Here is a 26,639-nt window from a genome sequence, read left to right as displayed (position 1 = left end):
GCAGTTGTCCTTTAATGTATGTAGGGTCAACCGGTGCTGGCCTGTATTTTCTCTCTATCCTAGGGTTAATGACCCGTGCCCTGGTTGCTTCTTTAAATATGTCCCATGCATGTTTAAGCACCCCTTTTAGCATTGGCAATGTTTTGACGTTTTTTTCAGAGGTGCTGAAAGTGTCAAAGAAGAAGTCTTCATCAATGGGATCTGCATGCATCTCCACATGGTGATTGTATGCTGCCCTTTCTATCAGTGCGTTGAAGGCAGCTGTGTCCTCTGTAGGCGATGTTTTAACAGGGTATACAGTATTGTCTGGAATTGTTTGAGAGTCTCCAGGATCTACAGGGTCAGACCATGGCTGAGTTTGTATGTCCTGGTCATTGTCCGCTGGATAATTGTACTGGTCATTGTCCTCATACTCCCCATAGTCATCTGTGCGTGTGGGAGTGTACGTATAGGTTTGCTGCACATATGGTGTGATAGGCTCAAAGAGAACTGGAGATGTTGAAGTGTCTCTTTTCCTTTTTAGAGGTATTTTGTAGGACTCAGCGTAAGTGTCTGGTCTGATTTTTCTTTTTAATAGGGTAACCGTCCCAGTATCGGGGTCAACATACAGTTTGGACTGTTCTTCAGCTGATGGGTCCTGTTCCTCAGGTGCTTTAGCTCTTTCCCCCGATTTTGACTTTTTTGGCTGGGTCGGTTCGAATACGGTATTTTGTTCGACCGTCCTCGGCTTGATGTGTGGAGGAAGTCCGAATTTTATCGGTGCAAGAGACTTTGGTTGTTCGACAGTTTTAGTAGACTGTATGAACTTTTTCGGCACCGTGGTTATTGATCCGACTGTTTTTGGTTGTTCGATGACCATCCTTTGGCCTGGTGTCGACTTTGGAGCTTGTTGCTTCGGAGCAATGTTTTGTTGCATTGGTTCGATGGAGCCCTTCGGCTCGATCCACAATCTTGGCTTGAGTGTCTTCGTGTGCACTTGCCTCGGTTGGTCAACCTGTAGTTTCGGATCGACAACCGTTGTCCGTTCGAGTCCTTTGTTTGTGTTGCTTGGGGTCGACGTCGTCGGCTCGACGGCCTTCAGCTTAAACGCGGACATGGGTGTAGTGGCTCTCGGCTCGACAACCCTTGCATGCGACCTCGACGGGTCGACGACCTGTTTTTGTTTGGTCGGCTTCGACGGATCCACCGTTTTCGGTCCGAAGAATGGGATTTCTATTGGTTACGGTTTCTGTTTAGATTCTATCACTTTCGGTTTTGATTTTCCCAAAGTTTGGTAATGTCGCACCGATGGCTCTTGTATTATATACTTAGCCGGGCTTAACCGCGGGGCTATAGAATCGATGTTCTGATCTTGGCTAAGGCCTTCCGGCGATGCCTCGACCCGAGCCTCTGGATTTGAACCTGTAAATATATTGGGCTCCATACTCACGGTTGGCCCAGTGTCCTCGCCGGAGTCGTCCTCGACGGCTCCGATGCCTGGATCGTCGTCCCCTACCTCGACGATGTCTTCATTGTCGTCGACGTAGTAGTTGGAGTCATGTTCCGACCCCTGCTCCGACTGCTGATACGAGTCTTCAGGCTCGACGACCTCTTCGTCATCTTCAAAGATGTTCTCTGCCTCAGGCGCTGTCTTCTGCATCGTCTGCCTCGCTGCTCGTCGAACCCAAAGTGTCTTTTTTGATCGAAATTGAGCACAAGCTAAGCAGTCGGCTTCGTTGTGTTCTGGAGATAAACACTTGTTACAGACTGGGTGTTTATCAATGTGTGGGTATTTAGAGTTACAGTTGGGGCATCTCTTGAATGGATTTCGTTCCATCGACGACTGGCCTTGGTGTCGAAAAGGCCACGCGGCCCGATTCAACGTCCTGAGTAAAAACAACAGGAATAAAGTTGTTGGCACCGACCGATTTAGTTCTCTTCCTATACAGACAAAAAAGGTGCAAATGTTATTGGTTTTGGAGTTCCATTCTATACCTCTTACCTCTTAGAAAACAGAAAAGAATTAGTTCCGTATTGAAAACAATCAGCTAAGCCACAATGGAAGACAAAAACAACAAGCATTTGCAATGCAATGGGTCTCGCATTTGGGGCATTATATGTATTTATCTAGGCAGCACATTAGCCTCGGTGCTGAAACATCTACTGTTCTTTCACGTGGAGCGAAGGTAAGCACCAAACTGCGTGACACGCCAGGTATGGGAACATATGGAGAGAAATATTGCCTTTCAGCTGGAAACTGTATAGTCCAAAGCTCTGTTTTTAATATAAAATCAGTGGCTTCGGTGGTCATATCACTTAAAATACAAGATTTGAAAAACATATTATTGTCTACGGGGATTCGTGGAAGACCATTTCTATGGCTTTGAATCTAGAGAACCCATAAAGTGATACTAGTATTTTACTGACCTCTGCTGGTCGTTTTCTATCAAGAAAGTTAAATAGAGGCAGTTGCCAGAAGAATTAAAAAATTCTGGTACTCTACTGACATCTATTGGTAGTTTTCTATAAAGACAGTTAAATAGAGGCAGTTGTACAAGCAGAAAGCAATTCTAGTATTTTACTGACCTCTACTGGTCGTTTTCTATTAAGACAGTTAAAGAGATGCAGTTGAACAGAAAAAAAAAACCCTATGCGGAAGCAGAAAAGTCTAGGGTTGATCTCCAGAGCCAACAAAGTACATGCACATATAAGTATATACTAAAGTATTTACAAAAGGTCTTCAATGCTCAACCTAAAAAGGGATAATAACTGTACCTAGCATAATCAATAGGCCAAGATACAGAGACAAACCATAGGGATTCTAGTTGACAGTCCTGAGGATCGCAAACACCACTGCAATATTCAAAATAATCTACTGTGCCAGTGCTTCAAACAACAAAACTCTCAGATATAGAACAAAAAAAGCAGCCTGGCAAAGAATTCTTTATAACAAGATGACATTTATGAGTACTAGGCCTCCAGAAATACTCCAAGACTCTAGTAGTTAGTATCCTTAAACATATTATTAGTTAAAAACACACTGGCCACTATCCTCTTACTTTGTATGGAAATGGTGTGCCAAGAAGACGTCAATATGCAATGAATCTATACTGCAAATAAAGTAAGGTGTAATGCAAGGATTCTGAGCTAGATTAAGCAAAGACCAGAAAAGCAAGTAGACCAAAACAGAGATTTGAGGCCAGAAAGACCATATGGATAGGATCCAAATGACCCATTTGGAAGGCAGTTCCGTCAGGTGTGCTTCAACTTTTTGCATAAGTTAGTGGGCTAAATGCATACATTAATTTTCAGAATCCAAAATAAGGGGACATCATGCATGTCAACTATGAGGCACAGCCCTGGGAAAAAGTAAGGAGTTCACTTTCAAGGAGGGACTGTAAAATACTAAGGGGTAGCCAAGGAAGCCAGACTAGGCTATAGGCACTTCATTGGTGATCACTGACAGTGTTTCTTTACTGACTGATTCCACCAGTAGGTGGCGAGCAGTGGGATCCTTCTGAGCAGATGTGTGAGTTACAATAGTAATATAGTTTTAAAAATGGCTTAGAAGGACTATGGCTAGATTGCTGCACAAAAAAGCAATGAGGACGCCAGATACTTAATCAGAAGAGAAATAAGACTTTTAGACGCCTTGAGAAGTTTTTTGGTTTCTTTTATCTTGCCATACGAATTCGATCTCAACTAATGTTAGAAGAAAAACGTTCACTTAATACACAGGATAGGTTAGAGGAATTAAGTCCCAAGTCAATGAGTTTCTTATTTCATACTTATTTATGTTATGTTGAATTGTGCAGTGCACTAACCACCCAAGAGGGTATCCAGGTACTTGGGCAAGGTGTGTGGTCCCAAGATGCTTATATAGAGGAGCCAGGTCTTCAGCTTCTTGCGAAACTCAAGAAGTGAGGAGGAGGCGCTTATTTGTTTAGGGAAGTCGTTCTATGTTTTGGGAGCGATGTAGGAACATAAGCAACCACCACTTTTGTTTTTATGGCTGAGGGGAGCGGGTGCAAGTGACAGTGAGGCAGAGCGTAGGTGCCTGGTTGGTTGGTGAAAGTTTATACAGCTGTTCAGGTATTCTGGTCCTGTGTTGTGTAGGTCTTTGTATGTGTGAGTGAGAAGTTAGAACTGACTGTGCTTAAGAATGGGGAGACAGTGATGTTTCCTGATGTGCGGTGTGATGTGGGTGCATCATTGGAGGTCTTGCGACTGCGTTCTGGATGATCTGGATTCTGTGTAGGAGTTGTTTGGAGAATCCGGCGTCATAGTCCAGCCTGCAGGTGAGGAGTGTTGCATGACGGTCCGTCTGGTATTCGGAGGCATGCATAAAATGTGGAAACAGGAGGGGCACACTGCCTTGACTTGAGCCATCATGTTGAGCGTGTCATCTTGGATGATCCTTAGATTTCTTACGTGGTCTGTGGGTGTTGGTCCTAGCTCCGACAGCCACCAGATGGATTCCAATGTTGCCAAAGATGAGTACTTCCCATGTTGCCAAAGATGAGTACTTCTGTCCTGTTGGAGCTGAGTTTTAGGCATTTGTTCGCATCCAGTCTGCTACCATGGTCATGCAGTTGGTAAAGTTGGTTCTGGTGGTGTTTGTCTTGTCCGTCAGGGAAAGGATGAGTTAGGTATCATCAGCAGTTAGGCGTCATTTGACATGACGGTGAGGTCGTGAGATCGGATGATGTTGTTGAGCGGTGTCATGTATATGTTGAAAAGGGTGGGGCTGAGGGATGATCCCTGTGTGTCACCGTATATTAGTTTCTTGGTCGCTGATGTAAAGGGCGGTAGCCTGACCCTATGGTTTCTTCCCATGAGGAAGGAATAGACCCATTTGAGAGTGAATCCTTGTATGCCAATTTTATGGAGTCTTCTGATGAGGTTGCTGTGGGAGATTGTGTCGAAGGCCACAAAGAGATCAGGCAGAAGGAGGGCCGCTGTTTCTCCTCGGTGCAGGATGTTTTGAATCTCAACGGAGGACACAATGAGTACAGTTTCTGTGGTGTTTTTTTTTTTATCCCGATTGGGAGTAGTCTACAAGATGGTGAAGTTCGAGGTGGGTTGTGAGTTGCTTGTTGATGGTCTTCTCAATCACTTTGGCTGGACAGGGAAGCAGGGAGATGGGTAGGAAGTTGCTCAGCTGACTTAGGTTGGCTGTCGCTTCTTGAGGAGGGAGTTGATTTCTGGAAGTTACATTTCCACCTGGAAAGAGGCAAACATGATGGAGGTGTTGATGATGTGGGTCAGGGTTGTGCTGGTTGGTGAGGTGCAAGAGGTTTAGATATGGTGAAGGTCGGGGTCCATTGGGCCCCTTGAGTGGATGGTCAGCATGATCGCTGCTGTGTTGGTTCTGGTGGGGGCTGTCTATTCTGTCAGGTGGCCATATTGGTTGGTGGAGGGTAGGTTAGCAATGGTGTCTCAGAGTTTAAGTTAGTGTGTGACGTCGCTGTAGATGATTATTATTTTGCTGTTGAAAAAGTTGCTTAGATTGTCGCAGAGTTGTTAGGAGGCAGCAATGTTGTTGACAGTGGCAGAGGGAGTGGTGAAATTCTTGATGATCGAGAAGATCTTCTTGCTGCTGTTGTAGCTTCCTACGATTCGGTCCCCTAAAGCTTTTTTCTTGGATTCTCTCATTTGCAGGTGATAGCGTCTGCGTGTAGCCTTCTAGGTAGTTTAGTCCGTGGCGTCATGGCTGGCTTTCCATTTCCTTTCTAGCTGCTTACAATGTTGTTTGGTGTCTCGGAGGTCTTCTGCCTACCAATTAGCCTGCTTGTTTGAGTTACTATGCTTGTTGGGTTTGATGGGTGCTAGGGAGTCCGTGCAATTCTTGGTCCTGTTGTTGAAATTGTTAATGTCCTTGTCGAGGTTGTCTGTGGGGCTAGATCGTTTATGTTCTAAATAAAGAGGCACTGTAAAAATGGCAAAGCTTTGCATTTGTAACTTTATAACATTAAAAAGATAATAGAAGTTTCATAACAGTGGAGGTACTTAGTAGTCTATAAAATACCAGAAGTTACTTTACAAGGAGGTATTTGATCAGCCGAACAAAGGCCAGGCGTTTTCTTTGAATAGGCTAAATATAAGTAAGTTATGTGAAAGAATAACAGGATACTCCTATAAAACATCAATGAACCACATATTCAACCTACCTTCGAGTTCCTCCTTCTCCTCTTCCTCTTTAATCTGGTTTGCCACCTTCTCTAGCTCAGCCTGCAGCTGTGACGAGGATTTATGTGCTCGGGCAAAGTCATTTAGCGTCTGCCAAGCACTGCGCAAGGAGCTGATGAAGCCATGCTTCAGGTCGGTGCCCATTCGAGTCAGACTCTCTTTCAGCTCTGCAGAGGTACAGCAGAAAAAAATATGCGGAAATCAGATTGTAAATAAAAAACAAATCGAACGAATGAACGTGGTATAAGAGATACTTTATCTGTGCCATACATTAAAAAGATTTTGCAAGTCATCAATGAGTTTGTGATAATACAGAGAAATGAGGATGAAGGCAGAGCTCCTTTATAAAGGCAGAGTTCCTTAATAGGGTTCATGGAACTCAAAAGTGACTTGCAATATCATATGGCAGTAGGTATTTTATTCTTTATGTTATCTTTTGTGTCTTGTTATATCAAAAGAAAGGGATAAAAATAATTTACTTACCTGTAACTGCAGTTCTCCAGTACTGGTATCTTTCATAGATTCACATGCTTGAATCATTCCCCGTCGACAACGTGGGAGTACCTTAGTAGAGTAGTATGTATCACTCATAACGAACAGGGGGAAGAGGGTCATAGGGACATACAAATATTTAGAGACCTCTCCTGGTTCGAGTCCCCAGCTCAATACATGATATACAAAAAAGAACACAGGGGGTCTAAAGCAACACGACGTGTGGCTAACTATCCTTAACTCCAATAGAACTTGTGAGTTGGTGCCCTGGTCACCCTAGATAGCCTATGTAGCAAACTACAGTATGATGATGGGTCTGTGTGCATGGAATCACGAACATACAGTGCCAATTTAATCCATCCCAATAGCTCGTAAGTGGATTACCATCAAAATGAACTTAGTGATCAGTCCTATCATCTGGTTCACCAGTATCACGTGGTTGGTCCCTTGATCATCGAGACCATTTAACTACGAACTCGATAGTGGAGCACGATCAAGTCCACAGGCACTCAGACGATCATATGACAGCCGATCATCGATGGTTATGAAAGTGGTGAAGACGCAGTGCAAGAAAAGGGAAGTGGTGAGTTAAAATAGAGTGGAATGTCCTAGAAAATTATTTATTAGACAAAGGATATGCCCCCTAATTAAAACAAGAACAGTGCAGGCAAAAGTGGAAACAAATATCTGTAGTAAAAAAAGGCCAACATGTTTCTGCCTAACGGGGCAAAAGTCCCCCGGCTTTCATCAGGGCCTCTGCTCTCAATGTATTGCTACTACTTGACAAGTGGTGTAAATTATAACCAAATATATAACACAAATATCAAATGTTAGAACAAATACAACCTGGGGAAAGCTAATCATCCATGTCAATGGATGCATAAGCACATCTAAAAAGAGATGCAGAAAAACACAAGTAAACATTTACGAGATAAATATACTGTATGTGAATGTAACCATGCACCATTCCCATTTCAAATTTGTGGTAAGTAAAATTATTTTTCTCACCCAGCTTGACCGGAGACTGGACCTCACCTCACCTGGACCGTGCTCAGGTTTCTCAAGGCCCGCTCTAGAGGTCAACAGACAACAACCAGGAAAGACAGTGATAATTATGCTCCTAATTTCTCAAAGTCCATTGCGGTTTTAAAAACTAATCTCTTGACCAAATCCGAGCTCATCCATGAAATGGGGTCTCTCTCTCTCAACTCCGCATAACCCAACATCATATGTAGGTAGCATACTTTTAATGCATATAAGTAAATAGAAAGTGCATCCAGCAATCTCTATATTGAAAACTCAATCGTGCGCATTTGCAAATTAGTCACAAATCAGATAAGTCGCAAACCATGCCTCATGGCTCACTGATAATCGTTATACCTCAGCTAATATCCTTAGCGCACCTGCTTACTCTATCCTAATACACAATGTTTGGTACAGTCCCTGACAGCATGTGTGCATCGCGCTTAAAACTGTCCCCAAACAAAACATTCCAATCAAATTGACATAGGTACAGATCGGCCTTGGGTACAGACCCACTTCTCGAATTGCAAACAAATTTGGAATGGGAATGGTGCATGGTTACATTCACATACAGTATATTTATCTCGTAAATGTTTACTTGTGTTTTTCTGCATCTCTTTTTAGATGTGCTTATGCATCCATTGACATGGAGGATTAGCTTTCCCCAGGTTGTATTTGTTCCAACCTTTGATATTTGTGTTATATATTTGGTTATAATTTACACCACTTGTCAAGCAGTAGCAATACATTGAAAGCAGAGGCCCTGATGAAAGCCGGGGGACTTTTGCCCCGTTAGGCAGAAACATGTTGGCCTTTTTTTACGACAGATATTTGTTTCCACTGTCGCCTGCACTGTTCTGGTTTTAATTAGGGGGCATGTCCTTTGTCTAATAAATAATTTTCTAGGACATTCCACTCTATTTTAACTCACCACTTCCCCTTTTTTTGCACTGCTTCTTCACCACTTTCATAACCATCGATGATCGGCTGTCATATGGTCGTCCATGAGTGCCTGTGGACTTGATCTTGCTCCACTATCTAGTTCGTGGTTAAATGGTCTCGATGATCAAGGGACCAAACACGTGATACTGGTGAACCATATGAGAGTACTGATCAATAAGTTCATTTTGATGGTAATCCACTTACGAGCTATTGGGATCGAGTAAATTGGCACTGTATGTACGTGATTCCATGCACACAGACCCATCATACTGTACTTTGCTACATAGGCTATCTAGGGTGACCAGGGCACCAACTCACAAGTTCTATTGTAGTTAAAGATAGCTAGCCACATGTCGTGTTGCTTTAGACCCCCTCTGTTCTTTTTTGTATATCATAGTATGTATCACTATCATAGGCTATAATGACAATGAAAAAGTCACTTTAATATTCTGTCATGTTTAAAAAAGGACCAAACTTGAACTATAACCAATCAGGTGACAGCACCCTCCCAACAGAGGCCGAGTCCCTCAGATTTTCAAAAACAATAAGGAAAAAATAATCCTAAACTATTAGGGGAGCCTCTTGGGGGAGGAGGGTGGGTTGCATGTGAATCTATGAAAGATACTAGTACTGGAAAACTCCAGTTACAAGTAAATAATATATTTTCTTCTCCAGTATTGGATCTTTCATAGATTAACATGCTTTAATCAGAATAGCAAGCAGTTACTGTATTTGTATATCTTATAGTATTAGCAAAAATAGATGGTGGGCAGAAACTATATACAGAACAATCATATACAATTTAATAAATATATATCATGCATTCAAATTTTCGTAAATACAGAAGCAAACACATGGAACCAAAAGACGCTTCACTTATTGAAATAAGTGATGCAGTAAAACCTGTCCAACCACTGCATCACTGCGCTGTGTCGATTCCAGGTAATAAGGCTGCATGAATTATATGCAAACTCTTCAAATTCACAGCACAACATATCTTCTCCAGATGCAGTTCTGCAAAGTAGCTGAGGTGGAAACTGCACTAGTTGAGTGCACCCTGGTTTGCCCTGTGAAGGGCTTGACAGCCTTTGAGGAGCAGAACTGGATTGCAGCTGAAATTCTTCAAGCGATTCTTGCCATCATGACTGGAACAACCTTACGAGTGTGTCCATCTGAGTCCAACAGTTGGTCAATTCTCATGAGTTGTTTAGTGCGATACAAGTAGAATTTTAGATATAATCTGATACCTATCGTATGAATAGGCCTCTCTGCTGGTGATGTTGGATTTGGGAAGAAAGTCAGAAATATTATAGGTTAATTGAGGCAAAATCAGAAGGAACCTTGGGAATAAATCTTTGGATTGGTTCTGAGAAGTACTAAATTGCCAAGGTGCAAAAAGATTCTAGAATAGAAAATGCCTGTATCTCCTCAACGCTCCTGGTCATAGTGAGTACTAGTAACAAGGCGACCTTCCATGTGGGAAATATGAGGTGTGCTCTGTGAATAGGTTCAAATGAACTCTTCATGAGTTGAGATAGAACTATGTTCAGGTGCAGTCCGGAGAAGAAGTCCTTACTGGAGGAAAAACAGTCTGAATAATTCTTTAATGAATTGTTTGATGATTCTGCAAGAGCAGAAAGAGAAAATGTGATAAGCATCTATACCTGGATATTGCTGCAAGCCGTACTTTAACAGACGCCAACCGTAACCGAGTTAGCAAGAGGAGATAGGATAGTTACCTGCCAGATTATGCTAGCAGAGCATGTAGGTTATATTTCTGGCGCCATAAGCAGAAACGTTTCCATTACGGTTTACATGTCGTGGCTTCCACCTTGACTTGGAGAGAATACACCAGAAGTCCTGAGGAACATTAAGATTTTGAATTCATGGAATTTAGGAGCCGTGGGCATAAACAAAACGAAGTCAGGTGAGTATGAAGGACCTGGCCTTAGTTCATCATCAAAAAGTTTACAGGATGTTGGCGAATGTGGTTATATTCCGATAGTAGGAGAATCTCTGTGAACCAATGCTGTGTAGGCCACCATGGGGCTATCAGGATGAGACGACACCACTCCACTTTCCTCATGCTGAGATACTTTGGTATTAAAGGCATCGGGGGAAAAGGTAACCATAGATCCCGGACTATCTGTCAAAAGGCATTCCCCGCAATCCTGGAGGTGAATGCCAACTTACATAGAATTGGCATTTGTGGGTTTCATTTGTTGTAAAGAGATCTAGAGCTGGTTTGTCCCAGAACGAAAAGATCATATTTAGCACCAACTGATTAAATCTATATGGGAGGCTGTTTCATTGCATGCTGGTTATGTTGTCCGTGGGAACGAACACCGAACACTCTGCAATCATTGGCAGGAACGCTTGAAGAATGAGTTAGATGGCTTTGCGCTCCAGGCGATTGATGCATATGCTCTTTTGGAGTGGAGGCGACTTTCCTTGAATTTGCAGGTTCTGTAGATGACCGCTACTGCTCTCCAGGGAAGCATCCGCAGTCATTATGAAGTGTGGAAATTGAGGTAAGAGCGTGAGGTCCTCTGACAGGTGGGCGGTCTGGCACCACCATGCAAGAGCTTCCATCATACCAGTGTGAAGATCACCAGGGCCTTGACCGATTCTTTTCTGTTAATCTATTATTTTTGTAGCTATTCCAGTAAGGGTCTCATTTCAGGAGTGCTAGAGGGATCATATTGATTGCAGAGGACATGTTGCCCAGAAGCTAATGGAACAGACACACTCATTTCTTTTTATTTTTAGTTCGAAAGCCATTTTGTTGTTGTCTTGAGATAGAAAGTCTTGGTCTTGGACAGTATCTAGCGTTGTGGCCCAGGAATAGTATCTTCTAGGATGGAAGAGTTGATGATTTTTGATCATTCACAAGGAGACCTAGTTTGTAAAACACCTTTAGACACACCTCTGTTGCATTGGACGCTTGAAATGCCATTGGTGCTTTTATCAATCAGTTGTCGTAGTAGGAAAATACCCGATAACTGTCCTTACCGAAAAGAGTTGCACAGGGATAGGTGTTGGAAATGACCCTTTTTGCAGGGTTATCCCCAAACGTTTTGCTTCTTCCTCCTATTTTTTCATGACTGGTTTGTGTTGGGTTTAGGACTCTGGGCACTTTACCACTACTAATCAGTGCTATACCTGACTTGACAGGGGGGAAGAGTAGAGAAAGGGTGCCAGGCACCAGGGGCTACCGCCCCCCATACTCTGACGCCACAACAGTTGGAGTGGCCTGAAAGGCATAAGGCCTGGCTCTCATCACTAACAGTTGTCAGTGGGCCCTGTGGCTGGCTGTCCAGAGGGACAGAGTTGCCCCTGGGAGGGGGAAGGAGTCACCCGTCGGGGGTGGACTTTGACACACCCTTGTGTTGGCCATGTGGGTACTGTCTGCCTGTTGGGACACATCTGTGAGAAAAGTAAGTTTAGATGCTACACAGATAGGGTCCACAAGTGAGGAGAAGGGTTCCCCATGGGTCAGCTTTGTGGGCCCTGAGAGTATGGATAGAGGGACCCAACTAGGTTCGGGAAGGCGTAGAATGGAAAGAAAACCCTGCTGTTGCGGACCAGGTCCAGTGTTCTATCGCCCCAAGCAGGGAAGTCCATCGAGGTATAGATTAGTCTACTCTGGCTTTAGGCTGGAAGGGGGTTGTGTTGGAAATGGCCCTTTTTGCAGGGTTACCCCCAAACTTTTTGCTGCTTTGTCCTATTTTTTCCTGACTTGTTTGTGTTGGTTTTAGGACTCTGAGCACTTTACCACTGCCAATCAGTGCTAAAGTGCATATGCTCTCTGTGTAAATTGTGTTATGGATTGGTGTTTCCATGGTTGGATATTTGTTTTACTTGTTAGCCCCTAGTAAAGTGCACTGAGTGTGCCAGGGCCTGTAAATCAAAGGCTACTAGTGGGCCTGCAGGACTGATTGTGCCACCCAAGTGAGTAGCCCTAAAAAGGTAAACTCAGACCTGCCATTGCAGAGTCTGCGCGCAATTTGTGACTGCCATGTTGACTTGGTCAGTGCACACACTTGCCAGTCCCTAACCTTCCCTTTTCGTACGTGTCAGGCACACCTTAGGAAGGCCCAATCTACCCCTGTGGGCAGGGTGCAGTATATGTGAAAGGTAGGACATGCCCTGGTGTGTGTGGCATGTCCTGATAGTGAATTGCAGCCCATTTCGTTTTTCTCTATTGTAAGGCTACCTGTTCCCCCTGAGGACAGAAAGGGAAGTTTCTTTATAACATCTTATAAACATAATTGATCCTGGGAACTAGGTAGGAAAATAAAATTTAGTATGCCTGAATTCAGAATCTAAAGATGCATCTTTTAGTGAAGGTGATTTTTACATTCTGTGTTTGAAAATACCACTTTTAGAAAGTAGGCATTTTCTTACTCATTAATCTTGTGTGCCTCTTATGGAATGTAGATTGACTGTCTGGGTTTTGGATGACAGAAGGCTGGGCAGCAGGAGTGGCTCCAGATAGTCTAGGTGGGGTCAGGAAAGGGCTGAATAGACCTGGGCTGCAATGGGAGAAGGGGAGGAGATTTCCTTGCACCTCAAAGGGCCTGGTCTGCCTCTGACAACGTGTCTCCACCTCCTGCCAGGAATTGACACCAGAGAAGGCAGAACTGTTTCTGGCAGGGCACAGACACTCCCTGCCTAGGAGATCAAAGGATTTTGGGATATAAATATTGGGGCCCTAGCCCCTGAATTTTAGAACTCTTTTGGATAAAGAAGACTGCCAAGAAGAAGAGCTGGAGAAGCTGTGAGGAGGGACTACCACTTTGTTGTGCACATTGCTGTGTTGGCCTGCAGTGGCTGCTTCTGTCTTGGGCAGTGAAAGGACTGGACTGAACCTTCTGCAATCTGCTTTTTGAGTTCCTCCAAGGGCTTGAGGTAGAGCTTGCCCCCTGTTAAAGAAGTCTCAGGAACCAACGCTGGCACCATTGACTCCAGTTCGTCAGCCGACGACAGCGCTTCAGCAACGACGACGCTGCTTGCACCGTGACCTGCGAGCACCGTGACAAGCACCACCGTCATCTCGCACCGCGACCTTGGTCTCACCGACGACGCCATGTGACGCCACCACCGAGCCGCCGTTCGCAACGTGACCCGAGGACACCGCACGCCGCACTGCTGCACTTCGCACCGCAGCACGCGACGCCTGCCGTCGCCAGTGCTCCTGACTCCAACAGAGAGGAGATCGACCTGCAACGTGTGGGACTTAGAGGGCGCCGACGACTACTGCCCCAACCTCTGGAACCGTCGCCTGCGGACGCTGTGTTTTCGGAAGCTCAACGAGAGGTCGCTGACACTCTGCATTTCTAAAAGCTACTGTTTGTGGGTCTTCCCGACACCGTAGCTGGCCCGCGACGCCGCGGTCAGCCAGAACTGTTTGGATTTGTTTGCTCGCTACGCCGTGATAGCCCCGGACGGAGCTATCGACATCAAGGAACTGTTTTCAAAGCGTATTTTGATAACTGTGGATTTTTAAGTACTGTATTGTGGATTTTTATCATTTTTGGTCTTATCTTAAGTATATAAAAATATTGGATATTTTTCTAATCGGGTGGGGTGTCCTTTTGTAGTGCTTACACTGTATTACTGTTGGTTATGTGCAAATGCTTTACACACTGCCTTTAAGATAAACCCGACTGCTCGTGCCAAGCTACCAAGGGGGTGAGCAGGGGTTATTTTAGGAGTGTAACTCCCTTATCATGACTAGAGTGGTGGTTTCTGCCCGGCTTTGGCACATGTCCTAGCCTGCTCAAAATCCCATTTCTATCAACAGGCAGTAGGTAAAAATGCAGGAAGCTGATCTGAAGCCAAATGGGAGAACTTTTTAGCGTGTGTGTGTGTGTAGGGAGGGGGGGTTTGGTGGGGAATGTGGAAGTATGAATCCTGTACATTCAGAGGGGTCATGTGGTGATGGAGAGGGTGACCACTTAAAAGTATTGTTTCCAGAAACACTTGTTTAATGTCCAATTGTCTATGATGGATCGCCACTCCTCTGTCTTCGTATATGAGGAAAAAACAAGACTGGAAACCCATTCCGTGCCAAGAATGTGGGCCTTTCTTTATGGAAACTTTGGTTAGAGTAGCTAGTACTCAATTTCGAAGAAGATGGCGATGAGGTGGGCGCCCCATTTTGGTAGAGTGGTGGGTGGAATCTGGGTGATCTCCAATATCTGACGATATGTCATGAGTACCAGAACTAATTGGTCAGATGCTATTTTACGCTATAGATGACCACATTTTGGAAGTGTTTCTCCCACACAATGGGGAAAGCAGCACCAGGCCGTTGTCATTGTAGGCAAGCTAGCCTAAGGGCTACTAATAGGATTACTAAGTCTGATACGTCTGGTATCCTCCTTGATACAGAGAAGAGTCTATTTCATGGGTCCCTCTAAAGGGGGGTTCTTTTGAAATTGCAATGTGCCAAAAGAACTTTTGTGTCAGAGTCAGCATTTACTACTTGCAAGGCATCATCAACGTGATTGTCAACCAGAGCATCGCAATGGAAAAGTAAAAATATTAAATCTATTTGCACCTCAGGTTCTGAATGCTGTGACCTTGAACCAACCTTGGCGTCTAAGTATCATTGACCCTGCCAGATGTAGAAAACCTATTGAAGCTATATCTACAGCGCAATCTACGTTTTCTGATGAGGACATTTCGCCCCCGCAGAATCTTTTTTGTTTCTGGCCTTTCTGTCTTCCGGCAGAAATTCAATGTATGTGGCAATGTATGACCACATCTGGTGGTTATCCCTGCCACGTATTGCCAGTGAACTGGCACCAGGCATAGTGGAGATTGCCTCATTGCTGGTTACGCAGGGTTATGATTGACAGGGTTTTCCATGATTGTAACTCCTATCAACAACTGGAATAGGTTATGCAGCTTTTCTATTTAAAATCATAAAGAGAACAAACCGCTTGCTTATTTGCTACTGGAAGTTGGAAGCGTTTGGCCTCTCGTGCACTAAGGGTAAGGAAACCATAAAACATCATCTGGTGGAGAATCCACTGGCTGTGGGCCTTTTATCTATCATCACAGATGTGAACAGGTTTTTCCTGTGAAGCATGGCAATATTTGACACTGGGATCATTCTTTCAGTGACAGGAGCATCAGAGGAAGCTGATGTATTGGGCATGATGTGATCTTGCAGGCTCAGGAAAGAGTTTGTAGTAATCCTACAACATGCCCTGTAGGTCTGATATTAGAGCTACATGGAACTGACTCATGCTCTGAAAATGGAGGCGGAGCGAAGTGGTGAAATTGCTCCATATTTTGCCTCTCCATATAATTGCTGACTGTTATTGACATGCTCATAGACGAGGCTGTCTTGACGATGCAGTCATAATTGAGGCAGTTATCCCAGACAAGGTTATTGTAGATGAGGCTGTCGTCATAGACGGCTGTCATAGATGAGGCAGTCGCAGACAAACGTTGTAAATGAGGCAGTCATAGACGACAGACAGACAATGCCATCGTAGATGAGGCCATTCGCAGATGAGGCCATTCGCAGATGAGGCCATTAGTAGACGACTGTCATAGATGAGGCTGTCGCAGAGAACCATCGTAGATAAGGCTGTTGTCGAGGACCTTCATAGATGAGGCCGTGGTAGGTGAAGCAATCATAGATGAGGCCATTAGTAGATGGAGGCGGTCGTAGACAACCGTCGTATATGACCACCGTAGATGAGGCTGTCGTAGACGACCATCGTATATGAGGCTGTCGTAGATGGCCATCATAGATTAGGATGTCATTGACTACCGTTGTAAAAGAAGCTATAGTAGACGACAATCATAGATGAGGCCGTCGTAGACGACAGTCATAGATGAGGCCATCGTAGACAACAGTCATAGATGAGGCCGTCGTAGACGACAGTCATAGATGAGGCGGTAATAGATGAGGCATCATAGCAGATGCTATCGTAGATGAGGCCATCGTAGACGAGGCAATCTTAGGTGAGGCCTTAATAGTCAACATGGTTGTGGTCATCGTCATTGTTGTTAACAATGATTTTGATGGCAGTTCTGCTGTAGAAGCCTTATTGTAATGTTTAGAGGATTTCCCAAATGTAGCGTCAGGGCTGAAGAGAGAGTTGTAAGGTCGGCCTTTGAGGACGTTTTTTCCAATGTACTTGCTCTCTGTGAGAAGTGTTTAATCAAGATCCATAAGTCTTTTATAGCTTTTCTGCAAGCCTTCTGGAGACCCGTGGTGAGACCTCTCCCTTTGATCTCTCCTGTGAGGTGAAGGAATCCTCATTGTCCTCATCAGAAGTGACATATTTAAGTTTCTGTATTCTCAATAATAGCCTCATCTCTCTGAACGCAAGAGTTTTTGAGAAAAAGGTTAGACATATTTTGCAGCACATTATCTTGTTTTCTTCTACTCTGACATATTAGTGCTAGGGTCAGAGAAATGAAACATGAAATATAATCTTCGATGATCCAAAAAGAAGTAATAGCTGAAGAAATTGAGCAGAGCTCAGGGAGACTCCCTTCACAAGACGTGCAATAGAAAATCTGAGGGACTCAGCCTCTTTTGGGAGTGTTCTAGAGCATGCTGTTGCCTGATTGGTTATAGTTCAAGTTTGGCTTTTTTTTTAACAGGACAAAGATAGGCTGCTAAACTTTTTACTTGCCATTATAGTCTATGATAGTGATACATACTGTTTTATTATGGTACCGTAGGACTCCCACTTCGATGACGGGGGATGATTCAAGCATGTGAATCTATGAAAGATCCAATACTGGAGAATGTATGGTTGCAGACATGAAGAATAAAAGCAGAATTGGTAGAGGGAAATTAAACACAGCAAAAAGCAGTTAGTATTTTGCTATAAAAAAATGTTAGAATCATTTTATTACAAGTCTGATAAAAAAAAATACTGAAACTCAGAATGTGTTGAAACATGCATAGATATACATTTTTTTATCGGTAACCGCCTAAAATGCAGAAAAAAACATTTTGCCATGCATACCTTCTTTCTGTTGATGACTGTTCATTTAAAATAAAACACTGAAGAATTATCAAAGGCCAGCTCTAGTTGTGTAAAGCGCAGCTGAATTTATGTTCCTGTGACCTGGCAGCAGGCTTTATGACATCACAACTTAGCTGTAATTACTTATTAGAGACAAAAAGCTACAATATTTAATTAATAAAAGGAACTAGAGACGTCACTAATAAACTGTAAGAAGGAAATTACAGATGGACTATTATACAGGGATTGCAGGCTCTCATATATTATAGCTCTATTACTGACCATCAAATCTATCAGTGTGCATGTAGGTCCAGGGAGTCCTAAATGTACAAACAGCATGTTGAACTTTGAATTTACAAACGGATGCAATCAACTGGTGTATTAAATCTGCTACTAACTGATTAGCTACTAGGTGGGGGCCCATGCACATTCATGCCCACTCAAAGTAGACCATCCTGCGCCAGCTGAACTGTCTCAAAGTCAAAAAGGTTTAGATGGCTACATATCAACTAAAGTTAAACTACCAGAAAACCACACTAAATTACTCTTATTTTGCCAGCAGTGTCTTCTTTGCCAATCTTACAAAGGTTTTTAGCTTGTGGTAAGTGCAATTTCTGCTTAACTGGTGAAGCATTTCAGCTCCCATAGTGCTTTCATTGACCCTAGAATCAAAATCTGGATGCATATTTAACATTGATAGCAACCATGTTTTTTATTAGAACATTGGAATGCTGGGAGCTCCATTGTAGAGAATGTAGTACTCCATGCTTCTAGTGGCCGGTAAAGGTCCAGAGACCCAGAGAGCAACATTCCAATGTTTTACAAAGGCCGCTCTGAGCTCCAGGGGATTTAAATCCCCTCGAGCTTCTGGAGGCTTTGTTTTATTTGTTAGACCGTTCTGCCTCTAGTGGCAGAATGTTCTAATAGCCTTATAGCCCTTCGTAGCGGGGCTATACCGGCTATTAAAGTCCCGGTCCCTTGGTAAAGTGCCTCGCCTTCGGCTCGTGCCTTTAATGAGGGAGCGGGCCTATAATAGCCGTTGTAGCTATAAGGCTATAGTAATACCTCAGTAAGATATCTTATGACTGCAGTTTGACAAACTGTGCCCTGCCCAGCTCAACACAAATCTCCGGATCTAATCTACTCCATGTCTTTTGCAAGCTGTTGCTGCCTCTAAATTGGCTAAGGCTGCTGAACGCAATAACTGTTAAATGGCAATCTTCCATCAGGAGAATATTAATAAGGAGATACACTGAGAAACTACAAGGTTTATCTACTCATTGTGACAGGAATGCACCCTGCAAGAGAACATTAATGAAAAAGAAACATTACTATTGTTAAAGAACTTTGAAATAAAATTGTTTTCAATCTCTTCTGGAGTAAAGATTCTAAAAATCAGAACCACTATATAGACAATCACTTCACCTTTATAGAAGGAAGTTAACACATCGGTTGCCAGCCTATATGAACATTTCTCCCATCTAGAGGAGGTTTGAGTCCAATTCATGTTTGTTTGCCATAACTGAGAACCCCAAGGTTTCCCAGGCAAAGTCTTATTCAACAACTGGAAGCACAATATCATAAATGATATAATCCACCTGGAGACAAAAGTCACTTCAAATAGGGCAGTAGTTGATAAACACATGACAAGGTAGTTCAAAAGTGGGTTCTGTTTGAGTAAAACCTAACAGCCATGAAAGGATTCTTTTTTCCCTCAAGAATATTCAATAAGTATTTTCTGTATTGTACAAAGCATATGTTATCAAAGTCAATTGTTGGAGAATACATTTGCATAGTATATGCTACAAATACAAAACAAATGACTACAGACTTTATTTCCTCTTGCATACCTTTAACTTCCAGCCACTTCCCCCTCTAAACAACAAGGTAACATGCGTTCACTAAGCCTTTACCACCTTGCTCAACTCCCTTTGTTTCACATTCCGATCCACAAGTGCATTCCTCCCTTTTCTCCTATGTTCAGGATAACAGAATAGACCCATTCTCTTCCACTGTGGCTGCAGTAAACGAGGGGGGATAACCGCTAAGAAAAGGCTGAGCAGTGTGTCGCACTGTACTTCAAACTGAGGCAAGTATTTTCCATGTTGCTAATGAGCTTTTCGATAGGGAGAGTCTCCCAAAGTCTGATACTATTTTTCATATGTAGGGTGGTTTACTTTTTTTCAAAGTTGTAGCAGTTTTGTCTCCACAAACATTGCAGTAAAGCATACTACTCTACTTTAATCATGCAGGCCTAGCCATCTGGTCTCATGCTTAACAACAAAGTCTTTGTGTCAAAGGGATTCGAGAAGCCTAAAATGTTTGTCTGCCCCCGCTTCCCAGAAAGGAAAGATTTTTCGGTAATCCCACCATGTGTAGTATAGTTACTAACCATACCATGTGTCTCCCAGCAGAGACCTGAGGCCCTAGGATACATTCTATGTATCTTCACCAGGGTGTAATAAAAGACCTACATCGGCTTATACTTCCAGATAGGCCCAGACTTTCTCCGTTTCTGCTCTTTAGCATTGTTACTATTCTCAACTGGAATGCCCAGTAATACATTTTGAAATTGGGGAGAGCCATGACTCCGCTTTCCTGGATTGTTGCAGTAGCCTTAATGTTACCCAGGGCCTCGCTCCTCTCCAAACAAATTCAATGGTTTGGTCAAAAAATATAACTCAACTTTTATGAGAACAGCCTGAAACAAATATAATACTCTGATCAGAATATTCATCTTTACGGCTCCTATCCTCTCTACCCAGGACAACATCAGACTCTGCCATCTCCAAAAGTCCTTTTTCATCTCCAAAGTTAGGCATAAATAATTAGGCTTGTATAGCTGGACCACCCGGATTGTAATATGTATACCTAAATACATTATTTACTTAGGGACAATCGAAATGGAAGCCATGCCTTCAAAAGGTTAATTTCTTAGGCAGAGAGAGTTAAGTTTAAAACTTCCATCTTTTCTAGATGTATTTTTAGTCCAATGCTTTGCATGTAAGGTATCACTTGCTGAACCACAGCTCCTAGATAGGTCTCAAGGTTCCCCGAACACCAAAAGGACATCCCTGCATAAAGTGAGATTTTTTTTACACATCCCCTCCAAAAGTGATATTGATCTTCTTGTGCTGAATTCAATCTGCTAATGGTTTAATGCTTAAAGCAAAGAGGGGCAGGGGCATGGGGTAGCACTGTATGGCAGCCATTTCCAAGTACAGTAACTCCGATTCTGGGTGATCCTAGCTGTTTAGGAACTATATGGCACAAGCATCATAGTTCAAACAAATTGAGCGCTGAACCCCATCTTTTCCATAACCTTCCATAAATAGGATCAGTACACTCAGTTAAAGGATTTTTCAGAGTCTAGAGAAGCCAGAATCGTTGCAATATAATCTTTTTGTACCTTCTGAACTTAGTCTACCATACTGCGGATGTTGTGTGTATGTCTGGAAGCTATAAAACCTAACTGACCTGCATGGATCAAGTCCGGTAGGACTCTCTCCATTATACTTGCTAGAGTCTTCGAGTTGAGTTTGACATCCACATTTAATAATACCACAGGCCTACACAAAGCGCATTAGCCATGTTTTTTTTCCTGATTTATTTCTGATATTGCTGCCTCCGCCATATCTTTCGGGACAGTCCCCTGCTGTAATTAAACAGCTTTCTTGCTTGCTTGTTAGTCGTGTACAATGTGGTTAAAGTAAGTAGTCTCTTACTAATATTGCCACATAACATGCCTCACAAAATGAGATATCGTCTGTCTCTATTAGCCTTAAATATGTGTGTTACAAAGGATAGACCTTGCTTAATAAATACAGAAATAATGTTTACTTGTGGCTAAAGAGTGACGGCAGTGGCTGAAGAGAGATACATAGTACGGTAGTGTGTATGTCACATTCTACGCTGGTCCTGCTGTGTACATTTCTTGCAAGCATAGCGCCACGCTGCACTCCCTTTAACAGGCAAGTTGAGATCTTACACAAAATCTATTATCTCCGCCCCAATAATTGCTATCAACTGTTACCAACATTTAAGAAACAAAAGTTTGACTAACGTTTAATGTTATTAAGCTAAAGAAACTCAAAGTCACAAAATTATATCTGAGCCTGTCCGGGCTGCACTAGTCCAATACAATTCCTCATTATTGAGCCAGTCAGCCCATCTATTTGTGTCCAATCCGCATAAAAACTGCTGTGTTTACAACCAACAACATTTGAGGAGACCTGTATGACTTCAGCACAGATATGAGGATCCCCCAAAGAGGACAGGAGGTTTCAACGTAGTCTGGAGGAAGAATAAAGCCAGATCAACAAGAGGCAGAATTGCACTGTTGGCAGGCTGATAGAGGTTACAGGAGATCGTAAGACGCTATATAACGATTTCTCAACTTATTTAGGAGTGCTTTGGAAGAAGGGGTGTGAGATATCTTCTCTCTATTGAGTGAGTTGGATATATGCAGAGAAGCTTGTTGCCTGCTGACAAGTATGGCCAAAATAAGCAAGGTGGAGGTGGGGAGAGATAGGTAGTGCCACAGAGGTAACAGCCACTTGTTGTGAGTAGGGGGGTAAGGGTCATTTGTTGTGGGAATGGTTTCACACAGTATCTGCGTTCCTGGAACTCAATTGTCCATCTACCTTTAATCCACAATTACAAGAACTTTGTAACATCATAGCATTGTCTTTAGCCACCAAAGTATGATCGTATTAAATAAGAGCAAATAGATGTCTGCCCAAAACAATTCTGTGATAAGGGCAGACTAGAACGGCCCTATTTGGGAGGTCTTTTAACCGTTACAACTGAATGAAACCTTGGATCAAGAAGGTCAAATCAGACTCTCCTGTGGATCCATCCTAAGTAGAGAAATTATGCAAACTGGCTCCTTACCTAAGCATGTTCCATCAATAAGCTAATTGCAAAGAGGAGGATTCAAGGTTAGACTACAAATGGTGGTAGTAATACAAGTTACTTACCTGTGGTAACGCTCTTTCTGGTAGAGACTCCATCTAGCTGCAGATACATAGCCTTTTAAATATTCCCCAAGCATCAGACTGGATCCGGAAACCTTTACATATCTCCAGCTCCGCACCGATGTCGTTCAGCTCCGGAAATGACATGCAGGGCCTATGTAGGCTCCATTCCTGCATACTGATGTCAGTTGCTTTCAAAACTATCCATGGCCCCAGACACAGAATCCCAAAAGCAAACCCGTAGACAGTGAACAGATTACCTTTAATTAGATCCCAAGTGTAGGAGAGTCCAAACACATAATTGGGGAATATGGGAGGGTCGGTGAGTAATCTGTAGCTAAATAGAGTCTCTGCCAGAAACAACGTTACCAAAGGTAAGTAACTTGGTCTTCTGATAAAGAGTTCTAATAGCAGATTCCTTAACTTTTGAAGAGACCATAGTAGTACCCAGCAGGAGTAGGGTGTGGTTGGACTCAAACCATGAAGTCCTGCAAGACCGAGAGGGCAAAGTACCCTTCTCTGCCGACTTGGCTGTCCAGACATAGTGGTTTGGGAACATATTCAGGGACACCCACATATCTGCCTGGCATATGTCTAGGGCAGGGCTTCAGTGTGGTAGCAGCTTTGGCCCTGGTGGAATAGGCTGGTAGCACTTCTGGAGGCTGCTTCTTCGCCAGTGCCTAACAGATCTTAACGCAGAGCACGATCCAGCACGACATGGTACACTTCTGCACAGCCTTGCCACTTTTTGCTTCAGCGAACCCAACAAAGAGCTGCTTGTCCACCCAGTGGTCTTTAGTGTGATCAATGTAGAAGCTGAGCACTCTATTGGGGTCCAAGCAATGGAGCCTCTCCTCCTTAGAGGGGTGAGGTGGAACACAGAACGCCGGCTGGGTGATTGTTTGGGCGACATGAAACTGTGTCACAACTTTTGGGAGAAAGTATGCCCTAGTCCACAGAAAAAAACTTGTCGGGGAAAAAGGTGGTGTAAGGTGGATAAATGCACAGAGCCTGAATCTCACTCAGAAGCTCACTCAGAAGCCATGCCAATGTGATGGCAACGATAAACTGTTTTGATGAACAAATTACTTATCTTCGATAACGCATTATCTTTTAGAGACCAGATCTAGCCGCAGATTCCTTACTTTAGAATCTTCTCAGAGCCGCAAGACTGGATCCGGATTTTTTTTTGCCCCCATAGCACGTTTGCGTGTCATTAGAGGGCGTTGTACGTCTTCGTATTGACATTGTCCACCTGATGTGATGTCGACGGAGTCCATATAACCCCCTCGCCAACATCAGTTTCTTTCATGACTATTTTCTGTGCTGAAAATGTGGAGCCACATATGGAAACTGCCTTTTTAAACAGTGTGCGAAAATAAAAGACACTAGTGTCAAATAATCACTGAATTTGCAATAAAAATTATTTTTTATTTAGGATGTGAATGACCATAATAAGTTCTCTGAGAAAAAAAGACTACTCAGTTCAGAGTGTGGGGAGGACAGGAAGGTCGTTAAAGAATCTGCGGCTAGATCCTGTCTCTACCCAATAATGCGTTACAGAAGGTAAGTAGCTTGTTCATCTGATATAGCCATCTAGCCGCAGATTTCTTACATTGTAATCAAATGCGAAAGCCATACCATCCCCGGAGGAGGGCCTGTGAACTGAGACTATAAAAAGTCTCTAAATATAACAAACCCAGTCCAGAACAACAGAAAAGACCAGCTATTTATATTAATTTAGGTGAGCAATAATATACTTTACCCCATACAGTCCTGTGGAAGAAACCACAGTGAAGTAGGGTCGCAAGACATTTAACCCATGGGAACCAAATACCCATGTTAGCATGGCAAATGTATGTCAAAAGTCAACCAACAAGGAACATAAAACTATTCGCACCCCAACGGGATCCGAGCCATGCATTCTCACCTCACAGTAACTGTGAACAGAACCACAGTGACAAAAGTCATAATAACATAAAAAGCATGGGGCTAACATATCCATGACAAGACAATGTCTCCAAATGACTGTATAAAAATAAACTCATTTGGCCTTACATTCAAGCCCGAACAATGTGTTTGAACCTGTGGAATACAGAGCAGCTAGCCATGCCACTGAGCAATATCTTAATGCCATATAAAGTCCCATCCACGCAAGGACTGCCCTGCAAATTACACAGAGAAAAATCCATCTTGGGTAGACAAATATTACATAAGAATCCAGTTACATTAATGACTGCAAATTCAGCAACAAGTTTAAGGTTAATAGTGAACTACAAATACCATAATGCCTGTGGACAATATAAGGCCGGAAAACACAGAGCATAATTGCATGTGAGACCCAGCCACCGTAATCAAGACCGCAATAATCGAAATGCGTAGGTGACAAGCTGTTAAGTTTGGTGATGCCAATAAGATCTGTTATTCTGAAGTACCTTGGGAGGGCAGCATCACACTTTATTGTTTGGAATATATATATATATATATATATATATATATATATATATATATATATATATATATATATATATATACACACACACACACACACACACATGCCTGAATCATTCCCCGTCGTCGAGACGGGAGTCTACGGTATATAAAAAAGCAGTGCTTAGTAGTGTAGCAAACTGAAAAGAGGCATAGGCCCATTTCCCTTTTGCAACCCATTGCCTTTGTTATGTAAAAAAGGCCCAAACTTTTCCCTGAACCAATCAGAGCTCCTCAACCCTCTAGAACACTCCTGAGAGAACCATCTGCCCCTCAGATTTTTCGCGCACTTGTGCATATAATACACTTCTTGTGCTAAATCCGAGGTGAGCCTCTCAGGGGAGGAGGGTGGGTGCATGTGAATCTATGAACGATTCCAATACTGGAGAACTAAAGTTACAGGTAAGTAACTTGTTATCTTACTCCAGTAATGGAACTTTCATAGATTCACATGCCTGAATCAGATTAGCGAGCAGTGAAAAAACAAAGTACATTTTCCTGATACATTACATAATCATGCAATACCATTAGAAAATTAAGCATAATCTCATATACAAATATACATACTTATATAAAATGTGACTTTGTAAACAAGAGAACTTATGGATGGAGGGATGCAAGAAAGGCTCACCGTTACTGGACGATATTCCGCCGTACCGCCTCTCCCACCGCCGCATCCGATTCTGCGACTGCCTTCAAGCAGTAGTGCCTGGTGAAGGTGTGCGGAGATGCCCAGGTTGCTGCTCTGCAGATATCCTAGATTGGCACTCCTCCAAATAATGCAGTGGATGTGGCCACTGCCCTCGTAGAATGGGCACAGACTTGTGCATTCAAAGGCTTTCCAGCAGCTTGATGACAGTAGACAATTGCACTGGAAATCCATCTGGCAATTCCCCTCTTTGACAGCGTTAAACTTGTCCTGGGTGCGCTGAAGGCTACAAATAACTGGGAAGACCTGCGAAACGCCTTAGTTTCCTTCAAGTAAAATTTCATACATCTCTGAACGTCCAGAGGGTGTAATACTCTTTCTGCCGCTGTTGATGGATGCGGAAAGAAACGCTTCTGATAGATACATCTGGCGTGTGGATTCCTCACCTTGTGAATATCCCCTTGCGTCAGCAACATTCGGAAATTCTTTTCGTAGCCTCGCGCCGACGTGGACTTGGACGTCAGAGACACGGCATCGCACGCGACTCCGCAGACGTCACCGACGCCTACAATAGGCCCGCGCCGGCGTGATGACATCAGTTCCCTTTTTTCTGCGTCGTCGACGCTAACGGTTATCGGGAATCTCTGTAGCCAACTGGTACTTTGTTGCCTTTTTGTTGCCATTTTCTGCTTCTTTGTATCCTGTCTCTTCGACAATGTCATCTAGGAAGACCGGCTTCAAGCCCTGCAGGGAGTGCGGTAAAATTATGTCTATTACCGACCCACATGATGACTGCATATGGTGTTTGAGTTCCGACCATGATGTGGATGGTTGTTCTTCATGTCGGAGGATGAACCCGAAGGCCCTGAGTGAAACAGAGGCCAAGCTCCTGGT

The 26,639-nt window shown here is 43.3% G+C and overlaps 1 protein-coding gene across 1 annotated transcript in view; it reads right to left on the bottom strand.

Annotated features, from left to right (window-relative positions):
* SEC23IP (SEC23 interacting protein) overlaps positions 1-26,639 on the bottom strand; it is a 148,617-nt gene that overhangs the window by 82,424 nt on the left and 39,554 nt on the right. The window contains exon 3 of the mRNA XM_086922940.1: positions 6,150-6,335. Coding sequence (XP_086779066.1) covers positions 6,150-6,335 — 186 coding nt within the window. The remainder of the gene's footprint in view (positions 1-6,149; positions 6,336-26,639) is intronic.

This window comes from Lissotriton vulgaris, chromosome 5, assembly GCF_964263255.1.
Source record: "Lissotriton vulgaris chromosome 5, aLisVul1.2, whole genome shotgun sequence".
In the NCBI taxonomy this organism is placed as follows: domain Eukaryota; kingdom Metazoa; phylum Chordata; class Amphibia; order Caudata; family Salamandridae; genus Lissotriton; species Lissotriton vulgaris.
This window is presented reverse-complemented; position numbering and strand designations above follow the sequence as displayed.